This window comes from Protopterus annectens, chromosome 8.part0 (assembly GCF_019279795.1).
Source record: "Protopterus annectens isolate FY-2018-M chromosome 8.part0, PAN1.0, whole genome shotgun sequence".
NCBI classification, from domain to species: Eukaryota; Metazoa; Chordata; order Ceratodontiformes; family Protopteridae; genus Protopterus; species Protopterus annectens.
In genome coordinates this window covers 1,306,390,033-1,306,409,416 of record NC_056741.1, presented here as the reverse complement: position 1 = coordinate 1,306,409,416, position 19,384 = coordinate 1,306,390,033, and the positions used below count along the sequence as shown (strand labels likewise).

Here is a 19,384-nt window from a genome sequence, read left to right as displayed (position 1 = left end):
TTCCACACATTTAGGCCAGCTATTTCGCAGGCAGGGTGAAGGTGTCTCTGTTTACATCAAAAATAAATAGATTTCAAGGCTGGTCAAACAGGGCAATGCACTTGAGCTGATCCTTGTTCATTTCACCATAGGTAAAATCCAATACCACTTCCTTGCAAGCTACAAGTCCCCCTTTGACCCACAAAATCCATACTATGTATTTAAACTTACTAGAAATATTAACCATCCAACCCAATACCATATTCATGGGTGACTTTAATTACCCCACTATTAACTGGGAATCCTATATGACACCAGACATACATGCATAGAGATTGCTGGATTTTGTAAACACAAACTCACTGAATCAGATGATCAATACAACAACCAGGAGTACAAAAATACTAGACCTGGTCCTCACTAACATGGGAGACTGCTGCACACCCCCTACTGTAATGCCTTCCCTGATAATGTCAGACCACAGAATGGTCTCCTTTGGAATAAAAATAAACCCTGGACCCCCAGCTAAACCTGGAATATTCAGGAACAGTTCTGTAGCTAACCTCCTGCTATATTAAGTGAGAACCTGGGAATATTTCAAGCCCCGTAAACCCTGAGAACACTTCTGCCTATGCAGAGCTGTTCACAGAAACCATGTACAACCATGTTAATAGCTGCATAGAGGCAGCTGTACCCACCAGGAAGAAGTAAAGAACGGACTCAAAAACAAGCCACCCTGGTGGAATCACAGAATCAGTTGGCTGTATAACAGAAGGAAGAAAATCATGGCAAAAAGTAGGAGGTGCAGCACTCAGCAGGATAAAAGCACTCTCATCAAACCAAACAAACAACTTAGAGGACCAATAAAGTCTACCAAAGCCAAATTTAAGATAAGCTGGGCCTCCCAGGGCAAGGACAGCCACAAAGCATTCTTTAGCTATGTCCGCAACCTCAAAGGCAATACACAATTGTGTGCAGAGCTCATTGTAAATGGAGCCACCTGCACTGAGCCAGAAGTTATAGCAAACCACCTGGCTGATAAATTCAGCTCCAACTTTACCCCTCTCTCCCCCTCAACCTTCCCTCAGAAAATATCATCAAATATAACTACCCCTGCTATCACTAAGGAACAGGTCTTTAATGCTCTAAGACCAAGAACACTGCATCGATGGGCCCAGACAATATCCCAGGATGCCTTCTAAATAGCATGAAGCATGATTACTATTTAACTGTAGCCTCCAAACAGGCTTTGTGCCTCATGAATGGAAAAAGGCAACAATCATCTCTCTGCACAAAGGTGGGCCATCTAGACCCTGGAAACTACAAACCCATAAGTCTCACTCGTCTTAAATGTAAAGCCATGGAAAGAATTATCTTGGAGATGATCAATACTGAGCCCAACCCAGTTTGGTTTAGTCAAGGGCAGATCATGCCTACTCAACCTGGTGAACTTCTTTGAGAAGGTCACCAAAGCAATGGATGAGAGCAAAGTTGGTCACACTGCCTACCTTGACCTGGCCAAGGCATTTGACACAATACCCCACTCGGGTGTTTTTGAAAAACTAAAATGGTTAGGTGCAAACGTGTATGTCACCCAATGGATAGCCAACTGGCTCACAGGCAGGACCCAGGAAGTTAGAATTGGGGAGTCCACCTCTACAAAGAGGCCAGTCACAAGTGGAGTCCCTCAGAAATCAGTCCTTGGACCACAACTTTTTGGCATTTACTTCTCCGAAGTCAAGGCCAATGTCAGTGGTCTTTGGCTGACTAAATTTGCAGATGATTGCAAATTAGGAGCTGTCATTGAATCTCACACCGACAGAAATGTTCTCCAGGAGAGCTGACAGACAAACAACTGGTGTCAGAGCCATGAACTTAAAACTAAATGCCAAGAAATGCATAATAGTATCCTTTGGGAAGTCCTCCATCCCTGGTATCGACAACACACCCCTTAGAGTTGACCCAGTAGTCATGGACTTAGGGACACACATAGATAGTAATCTAGCCTTTGATCATCACGTGTCTACAGTGGTGAGGGAAATCATTCTGTGTTGCACAACTTATAAACAAAGGTATGGCATTTAAGTCCAAGGAAGTCATTGTTACGCTGTATTCGGCATTCATTAGACCTATCATTGAGTACGGAGCCTCCTTTGGTATGTACCTTACCAGGCATATCCAACAGTTGGAATGTCCACAGAGGTTCCTCACTAAAAGAATACAGGACGTAAGTAATATGTCCTATACAGATCGCCTCAAGGCCCTATCCCTGTATACCGTCTCCTACAAGCTTTAGAGGGGAGAGCTATGCCGGGCATTAAAAGACCCCACTCTGATGGACCTCCTGCATATTTCCAAAACAAACGGCACCAGTATTGCCCGTTCTAAAGACTTAAACCTTGCCTGTGATATAAATAGGACCTGCTGGAGAGATGGGTGTGTATTGCAGAGACTACCCAGTCAGTGGAACAGGCTCCCCATCCATGTGAAGCAGAGTTCCTCCCTAACCCAATTCAAGTGCAACTTGGACAATTGGATGGGAAACCGGAAATTCATCCCTGGTTTGGCACCTGTGTCTCTAATGGACAGGTAAATGGTTCATCTCCCAGGCCTATGCTTACACTTATCAAGGTTATCAGAACATGTCAGAGATTTGGGATGCATGTCTAGGCTTAAAAAGGCCATTGTGGTCACTAACCTAGTAAACACCTATAAAACTAAGTGTGTGCATCCATACGTCACCTTTAAGCCCTATGCCTTGTGTGGGCAGCATATGTGTGACGTACAGCACCTGCAAATACTAAAGGCTTTGGTATACTGGACAGACGAGCTATCCTTTGCTTGAGATTCCTTATGTAAGGAGTACTGCAACAGAAGCATACTGCAAAAGTGATAAGGACATCACCAAATTTACTTGTTACTTTTTATGCACGTTCTACCAGAAAACTAACAAGTATGTGGTTCTACAGACCTTCAAAGAATAACATATTGGGAAAGGATGGGATCCACTGAAGTCCAACTTAATACAGGTATGCTGTCTAGTGTATCCCCCCCCCCCCCCCCGAGTACACATACACTGCACATGTGGGAAAAATTTTCTAAAACTAGCCTCCCTGCACCCCCTTTCCTTATGTATACTATATTCTATTCATTGTACAAACATCAAAGAAAAGAGAAAATGCCCTTTAAGGGAGAAACACAACTAGCACTACCCTGATCTTGTACCAGGGTAAACATTTTGTGGGAGCTTATACTTCTGACAGATTGCCTTGTTCACTATTCTTCCAGGGGATCTCCATTCAAACAGATGTGGATCTCCAGAAGGGATCAGATGGCTGTGGAAAAGATGCTTAGGAATCTCCTAAAATAATTTAAAGGAGGCTACATGGCTTGTAAATGCCCACTGATTTTTTTCTTCAATTTTTATGTCTTTATTTTAGGCTAGTAAAGTCAACCCCCACTACCTTGTTGACATAATATGATACATTCCACCCTTTTGTGGGCTTATTAGTACAGCTTAAGTTACTAAAAACACTCTGCATTTAATAAAGCCGTTTGTCCATAACATTAAGGTGATACCAAAATATCTCAAATAAAAAAACAAAAGAAGTAATGAAAGTCGCACAATAAAGCCATATAATCATAAAAATCACATAGACCCTGGCAGAAACGGATTATTTGCTGTGTAATAACTTAGCCTCCTTTGAAGGAGGTCTGTGGGAAATTTCACCCCTTAAGGACATATAAGTGTTCCAGCTACAAAGATTGTATGGGGACTATAGAACCTTATCTGACAACATTTTTTATGGATTTTACCCTGGAGGAGATTGGGAGTGGTCCTGTAGTAGCTGTAAAGCACTTGTATCCTAAAGTGTGGATACCAGCAACTCCGCATCTGTGGACTGGTAAATACTTAGATTAGTTAAGAAAGCAGCTACTCCTGTTATTTTGCTGGAGGCTGGGCCTGGCAGTGGATGCCTAGAACACTGGGGCAGCTTAAAAAGCAACCAGTATGTGGGTGGAACACCACTGGTTCCTGGAAGACTGTATCTGAGATTTCTATGAAGGGCATGACTGATATGCTGTCATGCAGCCAAGAGTGGCCGTGTCAGACATGAAATGACAGTCCTTTCTTCACTGTATGACTTACCCAAGAACCTGGCTTTACTTTGCCCTTCTCTCCATAATTTATATAGCATTACATTTGCTTAGTGGCAGGAGACAATAAGGTGCTCTAGTATGCCCTTTAAGTTCATTTTCCATTCCACTCATACTCTGTTCATCGTGTTTCACTGTTGCAGTCATTACACTTGGGTTATCCTGCAGGCAGGCGACCCGTAGTCGGCCCGAGTTCCAAAGTCTTGGTCCGGCGTCGGTTGCTGTCGCCTCTTCCCTGACGTCAGTGCACCAGGGGTATAAAACTTGCAACCGATGTCATTTTCTCCAGTCTTTCTTGCTACGCGGTGCCCGAAGCATAAGCAGCTCGCAAGTGCCGGTTGGCCGACTCCTGAGATTTTCAAAATTGAATTTCAGAACCGAAGTCTTCAATAAAGCTAAGTACCCGTTGAGAAAGTTTTCTTGCTCCAGACCGATGTCAGTAAAAGTTAATAATTGTATTTCTTGTGGGAAGCAAATACCTCATAAGGACTTTCACTCTTACTGCATTCCTTGCCTAGGCCCTGACCACGACGTCACTAGTTGTCAGTTTTGTGCTAGATTCAATAAACGCACTATTAAGTGTCTGTCTGATTTTGCTTTGTATTATTTTGGATGAAGATTTAATTACATAATGCCGTCGGAACAACCGACGTCCGGAATATATAAAAAAGACAAAGAAAAAGACAGGCATCTGAGGTCCAAAACAGACGACAAAGCCTCTTCTAGGCCAGTCGCCGGTTCTCAGTGAGGCGCTTTCGCAGCCCCTGACACCCGCTACCTCAGAGCCACAGGCCGCAACCACGTGGAGACACCGAGGCCTGTGGAAACTCAAGGTATTGGGCCTACGGAAAATATACCCTCAGATGGGTCCGGAGCCGCTGAGCAGGCACCGGCTTCTGAGGGTGTTTTCAGACCTTCACAGCTTACAATTAAAGGTACTTCAGCAGCAAAGGCAAAGACAAAAACACCATTAAAGAAAGAAAAAGTGCAGCATTCTCCAGAACAGTCATCCATGCCAAAGAAACAGATGCTTAAAATGGCCGAAGACCTTATTACTTTAATCAGGGGCTCCCATCCCCCTCCTGACAAAAGGCCTAGGTAAGACACTGAATATGATTCCTCTGATCAGGATTCCATTTCTTCTGATTCTTCTTCTGACCAGGGCTACTCTCTCCCTCCTTATGAGGACTCTGATGCTGAAGAGTCCATTCCTTCAGCCTCACTGCCTGAGGATTACTCTTTTGAGGAAACCCTACACACCATGAGGGAGCATTTCCATTGGGAGAGCCAGGATTACTCAGAATCCAAGAAAAGGCTCAGAGATTTCCTTCTATTGCCTCAGCACAGGCCGTTAGCTATCCCCCCCTGTGCTTGATATTGTTGTTGATGTTTTTTCTGAATCCAGTCAGTCTCCAGATTCTTTACCCCCCTGCACAAGTAAAGCCAGACAGGTACTACAGGGTCCCTGACTCTCTCAAATTTCTTTACAAAAACCCCGCTGCAGACCCAGAAACTATTTCTCAGGGTCCAAAAGGGGTTAAAGCTTCCACTGCCAAAAATCCTGTCCCCTCAGATAGGGATTCCAGAGCTCTGGACAGATGGGGGGAAAAAGTTTACACTTCTGCTACTTTAGCTGTAAGACCTTTAAACTGTCAGTTTCACTTGCTTAAATATCAGCAGTATCTCATGTCATTGTTAAAGCAGAAAATTGTTACAGCTATAGAAGGTCCTGATACTAAAGAAATACAGGATTTATTGCATGCAGTTGAACAAGTGGGAAAGCATACTACTTTGCAATGTGGTTTTGATTCTTTAGAGGCTTCTTGTAGAGCTGCAGTTACAGGCTCAGTTATTCGAGGACATGCTTGGTTGAAAGAACAAAGTTTTACCTGACCATGTTAAAATGAAATTGTTGGATGCTCCATTACAGCATGACACTTTGTTTGGTGTTAAGGCAGAAGAGGTGTTAAAGAAAACGGAGGATAAAGCAAAGTCAATGCAAACTGTGAAAGATTTCTTACAGGTTCAACCACCTAGATTTAGCAGAAACTGGCCTTCAAAAAATTGGTCCTTTCCAGTATCAGACAGGCCACAAAGAGGCAGATACAGATGCCCAAGAGGCAGATCTCAGCCCCAAGGCTCCAACAGACCTAAACAATGGGGTGCGTCAGCCCCCAATGGAGGAGAAGACAAATCACAACCTTATAGGAAACAGTCACAATGACTTCCCTCTGCAAATACCAAGCTCTTACCAGTTGACAGCTCCCCTAGGCTAGCAGTTTTCTCAAAAAATTGGCACATGATCACCCAAGACCAGTGGGTGTTGAATATAGTTTCTCAAGGGTACAGGTTCCACTTCCACACGCTTCCAAAACCAAAAGGTATGCCAAACCTGCCACAAAACCAATGGGCAGAGGCACAAAAATTAGAAGTTATGTACCTACCATAACGTTCCATGTTAGTTGTCTTCTCTCGCCTTCTTTCTTGCTGGATGGGGTTCGGAGCCGATCCTCGGCTCCGACTCGGCACTTGCTTTAGCTCGAGAACTCCTTTTACCAGCTCGAGGCAACCCTATATCCCATGATGCAAGGCGGAACTACCTCAGATCTCGTTTGGCAGCTAACTGACCCTGCTAAAGACTATCCTAACATAATTAGGAACCATGGTTCCTAAAAGAAGTCCTCATAACAATGCTCCAGAGGAAGCAATCTAATAGGAACTCTCCAAGATCTGTCCAGACCAGGGGGAAGGAGGGAGGGACGCAAGAAAGAAGGCGAGAGAAGACAACTAACATGGAACGTTATGGTAGGTACATAACTTCTAAATGTTAAGTTGTCAATCTCGCCTTCATTCTTGCTGGATGGGACCGCGTCCCTAGCACCTGTATCCGGGTGGCTCAATGGAACAGACTCTTGAGAACTGTGGAACCAAAACTGGCCCTATCTCTGGAGGCCAAATCCAACTTGTAATGAGACACAAAGGTATGAGGCGTGGCCCAAGTAGCTGCTGCACAAATAGTGTCAATGGGAAGTCTATCCTGAAAGGCTACAGAAGTGGATAGACTCCTGGTCGAATGTGCTTTTGGCTTAGAAGATAGTTGTTTGCCCTGAGAGAGTACACATAGGAAATGGTGGAAGTCAACCACCTAGATAAGGTCACTTTAGAAACTGGAAGACCTAACCTGTTTTCTGCATAGGAGACAAACAATTGGTCTGATTTTCTAATTTGTTTAGTCCTATGCAAGTAGTATCTGAGCTGACGATGGACATCCAAAAAGTGCAGCTTCTGTTCAGCTCTGTCAGAATAGTTAGGAAAGAAAACTGGTAGATCTATAGATTGGTTAATATTGGTTTGAGATACAACCTTGGGAAGAAAGGAAGGGTTAGTTCTTAAAACCCTATCCTTATGAAAAACCAAATAAGGTGAACGAATACAGAGGGCCTGAATCTCAGAAACTCTTCTTGCAGAAGTAACAGCCAGTAAAAATATAGTTTTCCACGTCAACAACTTTAAAGAACATGTAGCAGACGGTTCGAAAGGAGGTAGAATTAGAGATGCCAACATTAAGTTTAGATCCCATTGCGGAGGAGGATGTTTCACAGGCGGTTTTAGGAGAAAAACTCCTCTCAAAAAGGCCTTGCATAACCTATGAGACATGATGTTATTGTCATGCAAGCCAACGTGATACTTGGAAATAGCAGCCAGTTGTACTTTGACTGTAGATGGACGAGGATCCTGAATGAAAAACCTCCGCCAGGAAATCCAAAATAGAATGTACAGGAGCAGTAAAAGGATCAATATTTCTGGCGTTTGCCCAAATTGAAAAACGTCGCCACTTGCTAGCATAAATAGTTCTAGTGGACGACTTCAAAGAAGACACTAAAATGTCTCTGACTGAGTCAGAAATCATTGGTAGCCTGGCTAGGGAAGGAAGTGGAGCAACCAAGCAGTGAGGTTGAGAGAATGAATGGCCCAGTGCTGCTGACCCGACTGGTGGATCAAAAGATCCAGAACTGGGTCCAGATGCCAGGGCTGCACCAGAAGATGACGATGTAGAGACGGAAACCAAATTTGTCGAGGCCAATATGGAGCAATGAGGATCAATTTGGCTCTCAAAACGGTGGCTTTCTGAATGACTTGTGGAATCAATGGAAAGGGAGGAAAAGCATAAAGAAGTCCCCGAGGCCAATCCTGGGTTAGAGAGTCTCTCAAGGGTTGGCCTGGAAGGGGAAATAGTGTGAAGTAATCTGGGCACTTGCTGTTTTGAGAGGTAGCGAAAAGATCGCAACAAGGAGTGCCCCACTTCAGAAAAATCTGATCCACTACAGATTGATTGAGAGACCACTCGTGAGGCATCAGAATAGATCTGCTTAGCCTGTCCGCCAATAGGTTGGACCTGCCGGGGATGTGCGTTGCTATCAGAAACCGCTGAGAAGAGATCGCCCATTGCCAAAGTCTGAGAGCTTCTCGACATAACGGATAGGACCTGGTTCCGCCCTGTTTGTTGATGTACCAGACCACGGACATGTTGTCCGTTTGTACTGCAATAGTCCCGTGGGAAGAAAGTCCGAGGGCTTGCAACGTTAAAAGCACTGCTCTCATCTCCAGGACATTTATGTGCAGATGGTATTCTATGGGTTGCCACGTCCGTGGACCATCCTGCCCTGATAATGCCCCCCCCGCCCGGTCAGGGAGGCATCCCGGGTGACGGTGGCAACTGGAGGAGGGAATAAAGGGTCGGCCCTGATGAAGAAGAGGGGAAGATATCCACCATCGTAGATGAGCCCTGCACGACTGTGTCACCAAGATTTCGTGTCTCATAGGAAGATTGTGGTACGACCACTGCGTGAATAACATCCACTGCAGGAGGCATGTGGAAGCGAGCCAGTGGAAGAAGAACAATGGCCGCAGCCATTAGGCCTAGAACTTTCAAGACAAACCTGGCTTTGATCTTGTTGCTTAGTAACAGAAGCTGAACAAATTTCTGGATGTCCAGAATCCTTTGATCTGTTAGCCTGGCTAACATTTTGACGGTATTTAACTCTGCGCCTATAAAGGTGATAGACTGGCAAGGCAGCAGAGAAGATTTTTCGAAATTTACCGAAATTCCCAGTTTCTTGCAAAGCTGTAGGGTGTAGTCCCTGGACCGAAGAAGCTGATGCTTGGTGGTGGCGGAGAGGAGCCAGTCGTCCAAATAAGGAAACACCTGGAATCCTCGACGTCTCAGGTGAGCTGTGACCACTGCCATGCATTTGGTGAACACTCTGGGGGCTGAAGTGAGGCCAAAGGGCAGTGCTCTGAATTGGTAATGACTGGCTCCCAGCCGAAAGCGGAGAAACCTTCTGGAGCGTCTGTGAATCTTTATGTGATAGTACGCATCCTGAAGGTCTATAGAGCACATCCAGTTGTCCTTGCCCAGAAAGGGCAGAATGGATTGCAGCGTGACCATCCGGAATCTTGCCTTCATGACAGATTTGTTCAGTCTGCTTAGGTCTAGTATCGGTCTCCAATCTCCCGTCCTTTTGGGGACCAAAAAGAATCTTGAGTAGAAGCCGGATCATACTTGGTCTGCCGGCACTGTCTGGATGGCTCTTTTTTCCAGGAGTTTTGAAACCTCCTGTCTTGCCAAATCCCTTTGACCGGGTGAGATATCTGGAAGGGATTGTAGAGGTACGGGAAACCTTTCGAAGGGGATTTTGTAACCCTCGGATATGATCGACTGTACCCACTTCTCTTGGGATAGGGATTGCCAGGCTACTGGGTACAGTGAAATTCTTCCCCCGACTGCCTCCAAGGGTGGACAGTCGGGCAACACCTCAGGGATGCTGAAAGGGCTTCTCAGGAAGAGATTCCCTGTTGCCCTGGTTCTGAGGACCCCCCCTGCCTCTAGGGCGGCGTCTATTATTGTTACCCCCTCTGCCTCTGGGGGTAAACTGACCACGTGTGTCCGGTGTAGCTCCTTGGGCTTTTCGGAACCACATCTTCCCCCCCTTCTGACCCTTGGGATAAGGTCTAGAAGGAGTGGAAAACTGGACTCCAATGGCAGAAAGAGTTTTACCGTCCTGCTCACATCTGGTCAAAGTATCCTTCACCTGAGGTCCGAACAAAGCCGAACCATCAAAGGGGGTGTTGGTGAAGGACGCCTTAAAGGGGTCCATAAATTACACAGCCGCATCCAGGCTTGGCGTCTAAGAGCAACACCTGTGCCTGCGGCCCTGCTCGCTCCATCGGCCGCATAAGATATGAGCCGCATGGAGGAGTTAGATATGGAATTCAGGATAGCAAGCTGTGAGGCAATCTTTTCCTGAGCCCCAGCAGCAGAAGGATCCTGGACTACTTCTCCCAGTTCCTTGAGAATATCTCGTTGAAGCCTGGTGAAGTGACAAAGGTAATTCAGCGAACGCATAGCAAAGGTCGCTGAAGAAAACATCCGCTTTCCATACCTGTCCATGGTCCTAGAATCCTTATTAGGAGGATGGACAGGTACTGAAGGATCCGCCAGTTCCTTCTTAGTGGCCGCCACCACCATAGCATCCACAGAGACACCTTTGGAAAGGAACTGTTTATCCGAAGGGGCCGTGATGAACTTGGATGGTCTCCTGGGGACAGGTTCCACAGAATCTGGAGCTGCCCACGCCTTCCGAGCCACTACCTGCATGAGTGGGTCGAAAGGCGGAGACACCCAGGAGGTGGAGGGTCGGGATCCAAAAGCCTCCAGGTATACCGACTCATCCTCGGAGGGGTCAATGGAGGGCCAATTCCCCCTCTGTTTGAGGAGCTCAAGGATGTCTGAAAAGGAGACATCCTCAGAGGGGGACCGGGGGGAACCCTCCGACTCATCTAAGTCAGTATCAGATGTAGTAGACTCGGGGGAGTCTGTGTGTTTCCTCTTACACGTCCTCTTCCGAGGGGGTTCCCCTGTAGGATCAGGAGAAACCTCGGAAGAGGAGGAAATTCCCAGTGGGGAAACCTGGGGCGATGGATCCGTGGGCCTGAGAGCAAGAGGCTGGCAAGAGGTATCTGCAGGCACTGATGAGGGAGGAACTAGAGGGACGGACCGCTGACCTGGCTCTGAGGCCAGGACACTCCTCATCACCTCAAAGGCTCCTCTCCCCGGGAGACCAGAACACACCCGCTCCGAAGAGACAGGAATGGTCGGCTCCAAAGAGAGAGAAGGCTCCGAGGCCGATGTCGGTGCCGAGCTTACCAGAGCGAAGCCCGAGAGGGAGAGCGGGTCGGACAAGGGTCCGATGCCACTAGCCCCTCGGAGCCGACAGTGGAAACCCGACGACCGGATCCTTCCAAGGAAGGTCTCAAGGAAGAGATCGAGCCGAGGACGACGGAGCCGAAGATGTATCGGCTCCGGCATCGAAACAGTCGCTGTCCCAAGAAGCTCCGGTTCGAACTCTGGTGTGGAGTCGGAGGAGGAAGCTCAATGATAGGGGTTATAGCTGCAGTCTGTTGAGACGGGCTATGGAGCATTTGGGCCAGTGCCTGAGACTTCAACAGCCTGCTTACCACCCTCTCCAAGTCGTGGTCAGACAGCCTGGAAGATCTCGAAGATCGGCTCCGATGGCTCCGCTCCGATAAAAGAGGAGACCCGGAGCCGAGTGAATACTCATAATAGAAGGGGACCGGGATCTCTTATGGGTCGAAACCATCGGAGCCGAAGTCCCTTGAACTCCAGATGGAGCCGAGGATATCTTGGCTCCGATGCTGGATAAGGTGTCGGCTCCAGCCGGAGCCGACAAGGCCACCGTAGTAAGGGTATCGGGCCGCCGGCACCGAACCCACTACTTTGAAGAAACAGTATCGACTCCAGCCGGGCGATGTCGGCTCCGACGGAGCCGAAGCCACCGGAGGAGGCTTGGACACTGTAGCCTGAGCCTTCGGTGGCTTATGAGGTTTTCCTGACTTAGGAGGAGAACCCTCAGGTTTAAGTAAACCTCGGAGGATAAGTTTGTTCCTCCTTTCCTGCAGGACTCTCTGGCTAAAAGCATGACACAACGCACAGGAGTCCTGCAGGTGCAAAGGCCCCAGGCAATACACACAAGAAGTGTGACCGTCTGTCAGGGACATTTTCTGACAGCACTGGTCACACTTCTTGAAGCCTGAGACCTTGCCTTCTCTAGACATCCTAAAAAGGATAGACACAAACAGTCCCCACAAACACACAACTTAATCCCTACACAAACACACAGGAAGGGATAACCAGGGGGGAACTAGGCCTGACTAAATTACTGTAACTTAAAACTTATAAAAGTTTACAAAAGGACTGAAAAAGAGGGAAAGGGTAGGGCTGTAACTAGATTACAGACTAAACTGACGCTCAAAAAGGGAAATAAACTCCTAACTACACTTTTCTTATTTTACTAAGAAAAACTCACCTCAGCTGGCAAAGGAGACCTCTTTCGCTAAGCGGCAAACGAGATCTGGGGTAGTTCCGCCTTGCATCATGGGATATAGGGTTGCCTCGAGCTGGTAAAAGGAGTTCTCGAGCTAAAGCAAGTGCCGAGTCGGAGCCGAGGATCGGCTCCGAACCCCATCCAGCAAGAATGAAGGCGAGATTGACAACTTAACATCAGATTGTTGCTCTTATGGATATGGGAGCTATTCAAAAAGTTCCACAAGAAGAACAGGGCCAAGGTTTTTACTCAAGACTTTTCCTAGCACCCAGAAAGGACAAAGCATGGAGACCAATACTGGATCTGTCAATCCTAAATACTTTCCTGGATGTTCCAAAATTCAAAATTTTAACACTACAACAACTCTTGCTCATGCTGGGCAAATAGGCTTGGCTAATTACTTTGGTTCTCAAGGAGGCATACCTGCACGTCCCAATCAGACAATCGTGCAGAAGATACCTCAGATTTATAGCAGGCTCAATGCATTATCAATTCTCTGCACTGCCCTTTGGCTTATCTACTGCGCCCAGGGTCTTTACAAAATGCCTGGCACCAGTAATTGCATTTTGCCGACAGAAAGGAATTCAAATATATCCCTACTTGGACGACTGCCTTATTCAAGCAGACAGCAAAGACATTCTTCTAAAGCACCTGGCGTTTGTAAAAAGATTACTAATTTGCCTAAGGTACACAGTAAACGAAAAGAAATCAAAACTAGTACCCTCTCAAGAGATAATATTCCTGGGTGCAAGCTTAAATACAACTACCCAGATGGCTTATCTCACGCCAGACAAACAAAAGCAACTGACTCATTACTTTCAAATGACGGCAACAAAGACCCAGCTCCATGCAAGAAAAATTCTGCAGGCCCTGGGTTTCATGGCATCTTGCATTCTACTAATTCCATATGCCAAACTGCATATGAGGATACTACAATGGTACCTAAAAAGTGTTTGGACTCAGCATTGTCACAGCCTAGAGACGATCATAACCTTGATTCCCTGCCTACAACAGGAGTTTTGATGGTGGTCCCAGGCCTGTCACCACAACAAGGGACAGCCTTTCACCTTACCTACAGCCAGACAAACAATAACAACGGATGCATCGAATTATGCCTGGGGAGCACATATGGCAGGAAAATGTATTCAGGGCATGTGGCCCAAGGAACAAATGCATCTTCACATCAATCAAAAAGAGATGCTAGCTGTACAGAATGCCCTGACAGCCTTCAAGGATCTAATATATCCAGGACAATTATTAATAAAGACGGACAATACCACAGTTATGTGGTACATAAACAAGCAAGGGGGCACACATTCCTACCCCCTATGCAGACAAGCCATGACTTTGTGGAACACAGCACTGACCTACCAGGTACATCTGCAAGCACAATTTCTGCCAGGAACAAAAAATACACTGGCAGACGAACTAAGCAGAAATCTCATGGTTCCTCACAAATGGAAGCTAAATCCACAAGTGTTCAACATGATAAGAAGGGAATGGGGACGCCCAGACATGGATCTTTTTGCCTCCCCTCACAATTACCAATTACAGAAATATTGCACAAGGACTTATCACTCTCAAGCATGGAAAGTGGATGCTCTATCTTTCAACTGGAAAAACCTGACAGTCTATGCCTTTCCTCCAATGCCTCTTCTCACCAAGGTGCTTCTAAAAGTCAGACAAGAGAGGCCAAAAATGATCCTGATTGCCCCAAACTGGCCAGGCCAGCACTGGTGCACAATCCTAAAGATTTTGTCCCAAGGCCCACCTTGGCCTCTACCTCCAATCCCTCATCTTCTGACACAGTAAAACAATCAGATTCTGCACAGTCAACTCAGAACCTTAAACCTGGCAGCATGGCAGATAATGTAGCCACTCAGACTGCATCTCTCTCTAAAGCTGTTATGGATGTAATTTTGGAAGCCAGGAGACCCAGCACTAGGAAATCTTATGCTGAAAAATGGAAGAGATTCTGTGCTTGGAACCAGGCACAAGGACTCGAATTTACCTCAGATTTTGCAATACCTGACTGAGATGCTGGACAAAGGCCTATCTTTTTCTTCTTGTAAAATCCATGCCTCTGCCATTTCAGCTCATTACAATACGAATCCTCCTATTTTTTTCACATCCTCTTCTATGACAGTACCTCAGAGGGGCAAATAATATAAGACCCCCTAGGAGAGCACCAGTATCTATTTGGGACCTCAATTTTGTTTTAGAAAAACTAACACTGCCTCCATTTGAACTAGCCAGCACAGCTGACCTAAAATTCTTGTCATGGGAAACTGCTCTACTCCTAGCAATAACTTCAGCAAGAAGAGTTACAGGCATTGATGGCTGTGGAACCTGTCCTCATTTTTCACCAGGACAGGGTTTCTCTAAGGACGAACCCAACATTCATGCCAAAAGTGGTCTCCAATGTGGCCTTAAACCAAACTATTAATTTGCATACTTTCTACCCAAATCCCCAGAATAAAGGGGAAAGACTTCTACATTCTTTGAATATACACAGGCAGCTACGATTTTACTTGGACAAAACAAAAGCTTTCAGAAAAACTGAACAACTGTTCGTGGCATATGCTGCAGGATCACAAGGAAAACCTATTACAAAGCAGAAAATCTCCAAATGGATAGGACACTGCATCCGCTTCTGTTATGCACAACATGGAAAATCTGTGCCTAAGGACATTAGGCCTCATTCTACCAGAGCAGCAGCAACTTTAGCAGCTTTCCTCAGAGCGGTACCAACCAAAGACATCTTAGAAGCTGCAACATGGAGCTCAGTGCACACTTTTACCAAGCACTACCACCTACCTCTCTACTCCAAATCCAGAGCAGGCTTTGCCACTGCAGTCTTGCAGGGCTTGTTAGCCTCGCCAAATCTAATCTAGACCCAGCCACCCAACCTCAGCTTTGGGATTCTACCCAAATATAATGACTGCAACAATGAAACACGATGAACATAGTACAGTTGTGTACCTACCATAAATGTAGATGTTCGAGTGTATTCACTGTTCCAGGTTACCCACCCACCATCCCCCTCTTTGCTGGGACTATTCTGTACATCTTCAACTCTATAAACCTATGTGGTGTATTTGCTTGTAGATGAAGGAAATATTTATAGTAATATATGCATGGTTGTTTGGCATATTTTTATCTTTCAGCCTTCATATCTGGGGGCACCTGACATATGGGGCAAGAAAAACTGAAGAAAATGGCGTCAGTTGCAACTTTTATACCCCTGGTGCACTGACGTCAGGGAAAAGGCGACAGCAACCGACGTTGGACCAAGACTTTGGAACTCGGGCCGACTACGGGTCGTCTGCCAGCAGGATAACCCAAGTGTAATGACTGCAACAGTAAATACACTCTTAACATCTACATTTATGGTAGGTACACAACTGTACTTTCCCATCTCCCTTTCATACTTTCTGCACTTTGATCTTACCTTTTTGAATGTGCCATTGCATTCCTTCTCCTCTATACGTTCCAGTAGTCCTTTCTGTGGTTCCCCAGCCTTCTCTATGAGGAAATACTTCCAGAGAGATCCAGCTTATTGTTAGCCCCTACAGTCTACTGCCTCTGCACTCCCCCCCTTTCTTTCCTATTTAGAATGACACCTTTATCTGTAACTGGCATTTTCTTCTACATTTATATCATGCCCCTTAGCCCCTTGCATTCTCTAATCAGAAAAGCTGCAGCTCCTCTTGACGTTGGTCATATCCTTTACTGTCCATGACATGCACCTTCCTGGTAGCTTTTCTCTGGACTTCTAATAGCCTGATGTGCCTTTCTTTGTATGCCTTCAGAATTGCACACAGTAGTCAAGATATAGCATTCCCAAAGCAAGTTAAAACAGAACCATTCATGCTGCATTACTCAGTGAAATATGGCATATCCATTTTATTTGCCCTACCCACCTTTTATTGGTGTGTGTAATTTTTCTTTAGTTTGAGACTTTTTGTTTATAGACTATTGATAGGAATTTATTCAAAGTTATGAGAGCTAAAGAGAATGATTGTCAGACAAACACAGTTTACTGAAATAAATGGGTTTATATCAGATTAACAAATGTTTGGATAGTTGAATGTCATATGGTTGAGACTGTGCTATTGACTTCTGAGAACTCGGAGGTTGTACTGATATCATGATACAGTGGGGATCAGGGAATTTGCCAGTTTCCCCACTGTAGTAAAAACCACTGAGTTGTTGTAATTTGCAGGGGATGTGGGAGGCTTGCCCCCCTGCAAACACACAGATTTTGATGTTTATAGATTAGTACTAAGCTAACTGCCCTTGCAAGCCATTTTAAGCCTAGCCAATTATCCCTTGTGATACTCAAACCCTGCACCTTTTGTTTGTAAGGCAAACACCTTAACCATTAGGCCACCCTCCCATGTTTTTGCACTGTTCGAATATTTGGAAAGTCAATGATATGGTCTCAACCATATGACATTGTAAACACTCGGTAATCTGATACAAATCCAAGTAAATTTATCTTATTCTACCTTATTTCCAAAGGGGTATTGTTGAGGACTCCCAAGATTACAAGGCAGTAGCTGACCTTACCTTACTCATGGCTACAGCAACTCATTTGTTGTTTGTCACCAGTGCTTTATGTTAGAATGATTGACTGAAGTGAGAAAAGTGGTTGCTTCATTTTTCTTTTCACTATTTATTATGATTTTTTTTCCTAGATTACCACGTTGTAGGAGAGGGATTTGGAGGAAAGGGCTTACTGCTTACCCGACAGCAGGATGGTAATCTGGATGAAACTATAATCGAAGCACAGGAAATGTGTCAAAACGGCAGTGCTGTGCTGTTGAATGTTCTGATTGGGAAAACAAGCTTCCGAGAAGGTTCCATCTCTGTGTAAATCCTGGATATGAGGACTGTGTTAATTCTGACATTGCCATGGCTGACACAAGCAGGAGTCTGTCTAAATGAAAAAAAGTACAGCAGGACTGACATATGTTGATAACTGTATCATGCCTGCCAAGAAGTATCATGTTTCCTCTCCTTTTTCGCAAAATGCAACATATTCAGCAGGATGAAGTCATGTTAGTTGAGACACACTACTAAACCAATGGAACAAAGCTACTGCAAATGGTTATGATGTGGCTATGTAGAATTAATTCATCCTTTCTTTTTTTAGTGCAGTCTCTGTTAGTTTAATGGAGAAATGGACAGACTTTATTGCCTTGGGGCACCAGACTCTACTGAGGTTTACTTACAAGTTGTCTATGAAGGTCACCCTAATCAAACCAATTCCAGCAACAATTTGAATCCCGGGCGGATTTTATCAACATGTCCTGCATTCTTGAGGCTTGAGTAGATTGCGTCTGTGACATCCATAGTTTGTGTACAGTGCAAAGTCCCTTCTCAAGATGTGGAGTTATTATGTTTCCCCATGGGGAAATGGGATGCCATCCATTACAATGGCCTAAGTTACCAGAGTTGTCTATGCAGTGATGTGATACATCATTAGAGGCCAGTGTGGGGTGACATACAGAAAGGAGTTCTTTGGAAATGGCAGAAATGTAATTTTGCATTTTTCACATGGGTTTCCGAAGTTTCATTTCACTGGAGATCTGAAGGATTGCAGAACTGCTCTGTTAAAAAAATGCTCAGAAAATTAAAACCCTTACTGTAGGGGATGACAGTCATCATAAAAACTATAAAGCCTCTCAATCAACTTAATTTTCCTTTGAATAAATTATAAAAAATCTTTACATTAAGGAGTTACAGCACACATCATAATGGTTGCAAGTAATACATTAAAGTCTGATGTATGTATTTTATGAAATATGTAGCAGTTTTCTTCAGTAGTGTGTGAGAATTAGAAGTTATGTACTTACCATAACGTTCCATCTGAGTAGGTAAACTTCATTTGTCAGCAACCTATGGGTTATCGGATCCGAGCTGGCAGCTTCCAACAGCTAAGATCCAAGCTCCTCCCCCTTACCCATAATCCCCTGCTATCCCTTGCTGACCTCAGATCGAGTTTGCTTAGCCATAAACCATACGATACCAAGAACCACCTCCCTACTCTAACCTGGACACAATCCGCCATGACAGCAGGAGTCCTTTGAGCATCCATATAGGTTAGGGGGACGGAGGGAGGGACGGTTGCTGACAAATGGTTTACCTACTCAGATGGAACGTTATGGTAAGTACATAACTTCTAAATCTGAAGTAGTTAACTTCATTTGTCCGTCAACATATGGGACAGAGTCCCCAGCTACCGGATTCTTGGGAGGTCCTCATGGAAGGATGTTCCGGAGCACTGCAGAGCCAAAGGATGCTCTCCCTCTGGAAACAATGTCCAACTTGTAATGATTTATAAATGTATGAGATGAAGCCCAAGTGGCTGCTGAACAAATGTCATCCAACGACACCCTAGATCGAAAAGCCGCAGAGGTAGAAATCAATAGAGTAGAATGGGCATGAACTCCTTGAGGTGCCGGCCGGCCCGAACTGTCGTATGCCAAAAGAATGCATTGGGAAATCCATGTGGACAGTGTGACTTTTGATACAGGTTTTCCCAAAGAGGACTTGGCAAAGGATACAAAAAGCTGGTCTGATTTCCTGTGATCAGCTGTCCTGTGCAAATAGAATCTTAGTTGCCTATGTAAGTCTAGAGAGTGCAACCTGTATTCACCTTTGTTCTGATAATTTGGGAAGAAGACTGGTAAATTAATAGATTGGTTGATATTAGACTCCAATGCAATTTTGGGCAGAAAGGAGGGGTTGGTCCTGAGTGAGACTATCTTTGTGGAAAATCAAATACGGTGGCTTGGAGCAAAGGGCTTGAAGCTCCGAGACCCTTCTGGCCGAAG

General features: G+C 45.3%; 1 protein-coding gene across 1 annotated transcript in view; it reads left to right on the top strand.

Moving 5' to 3' along the window:
- ILVBL (ilvB acetolactate synthase like) overlaps window positions 1-18,351 on the top strand; it is a 790,151-nt gene extending 771,800 nt beyond the window's left edge. The window contains exon 16 of the mRNA XM_044080826.1: window positions 17,243-18,351. Coding sequence (XP_043936761.1) covers window positions 17,243-17,421 — 179 coding nt within the window. The 3' untranslated portion in view covers window positions 17,422-18,351. The remainder of the gene's footprint in view (window positions 1-17,242) is intronic.
- The last annotated feature ends 1,033 nt before the right edge of the window (window positions 18,352-19,384 follow it).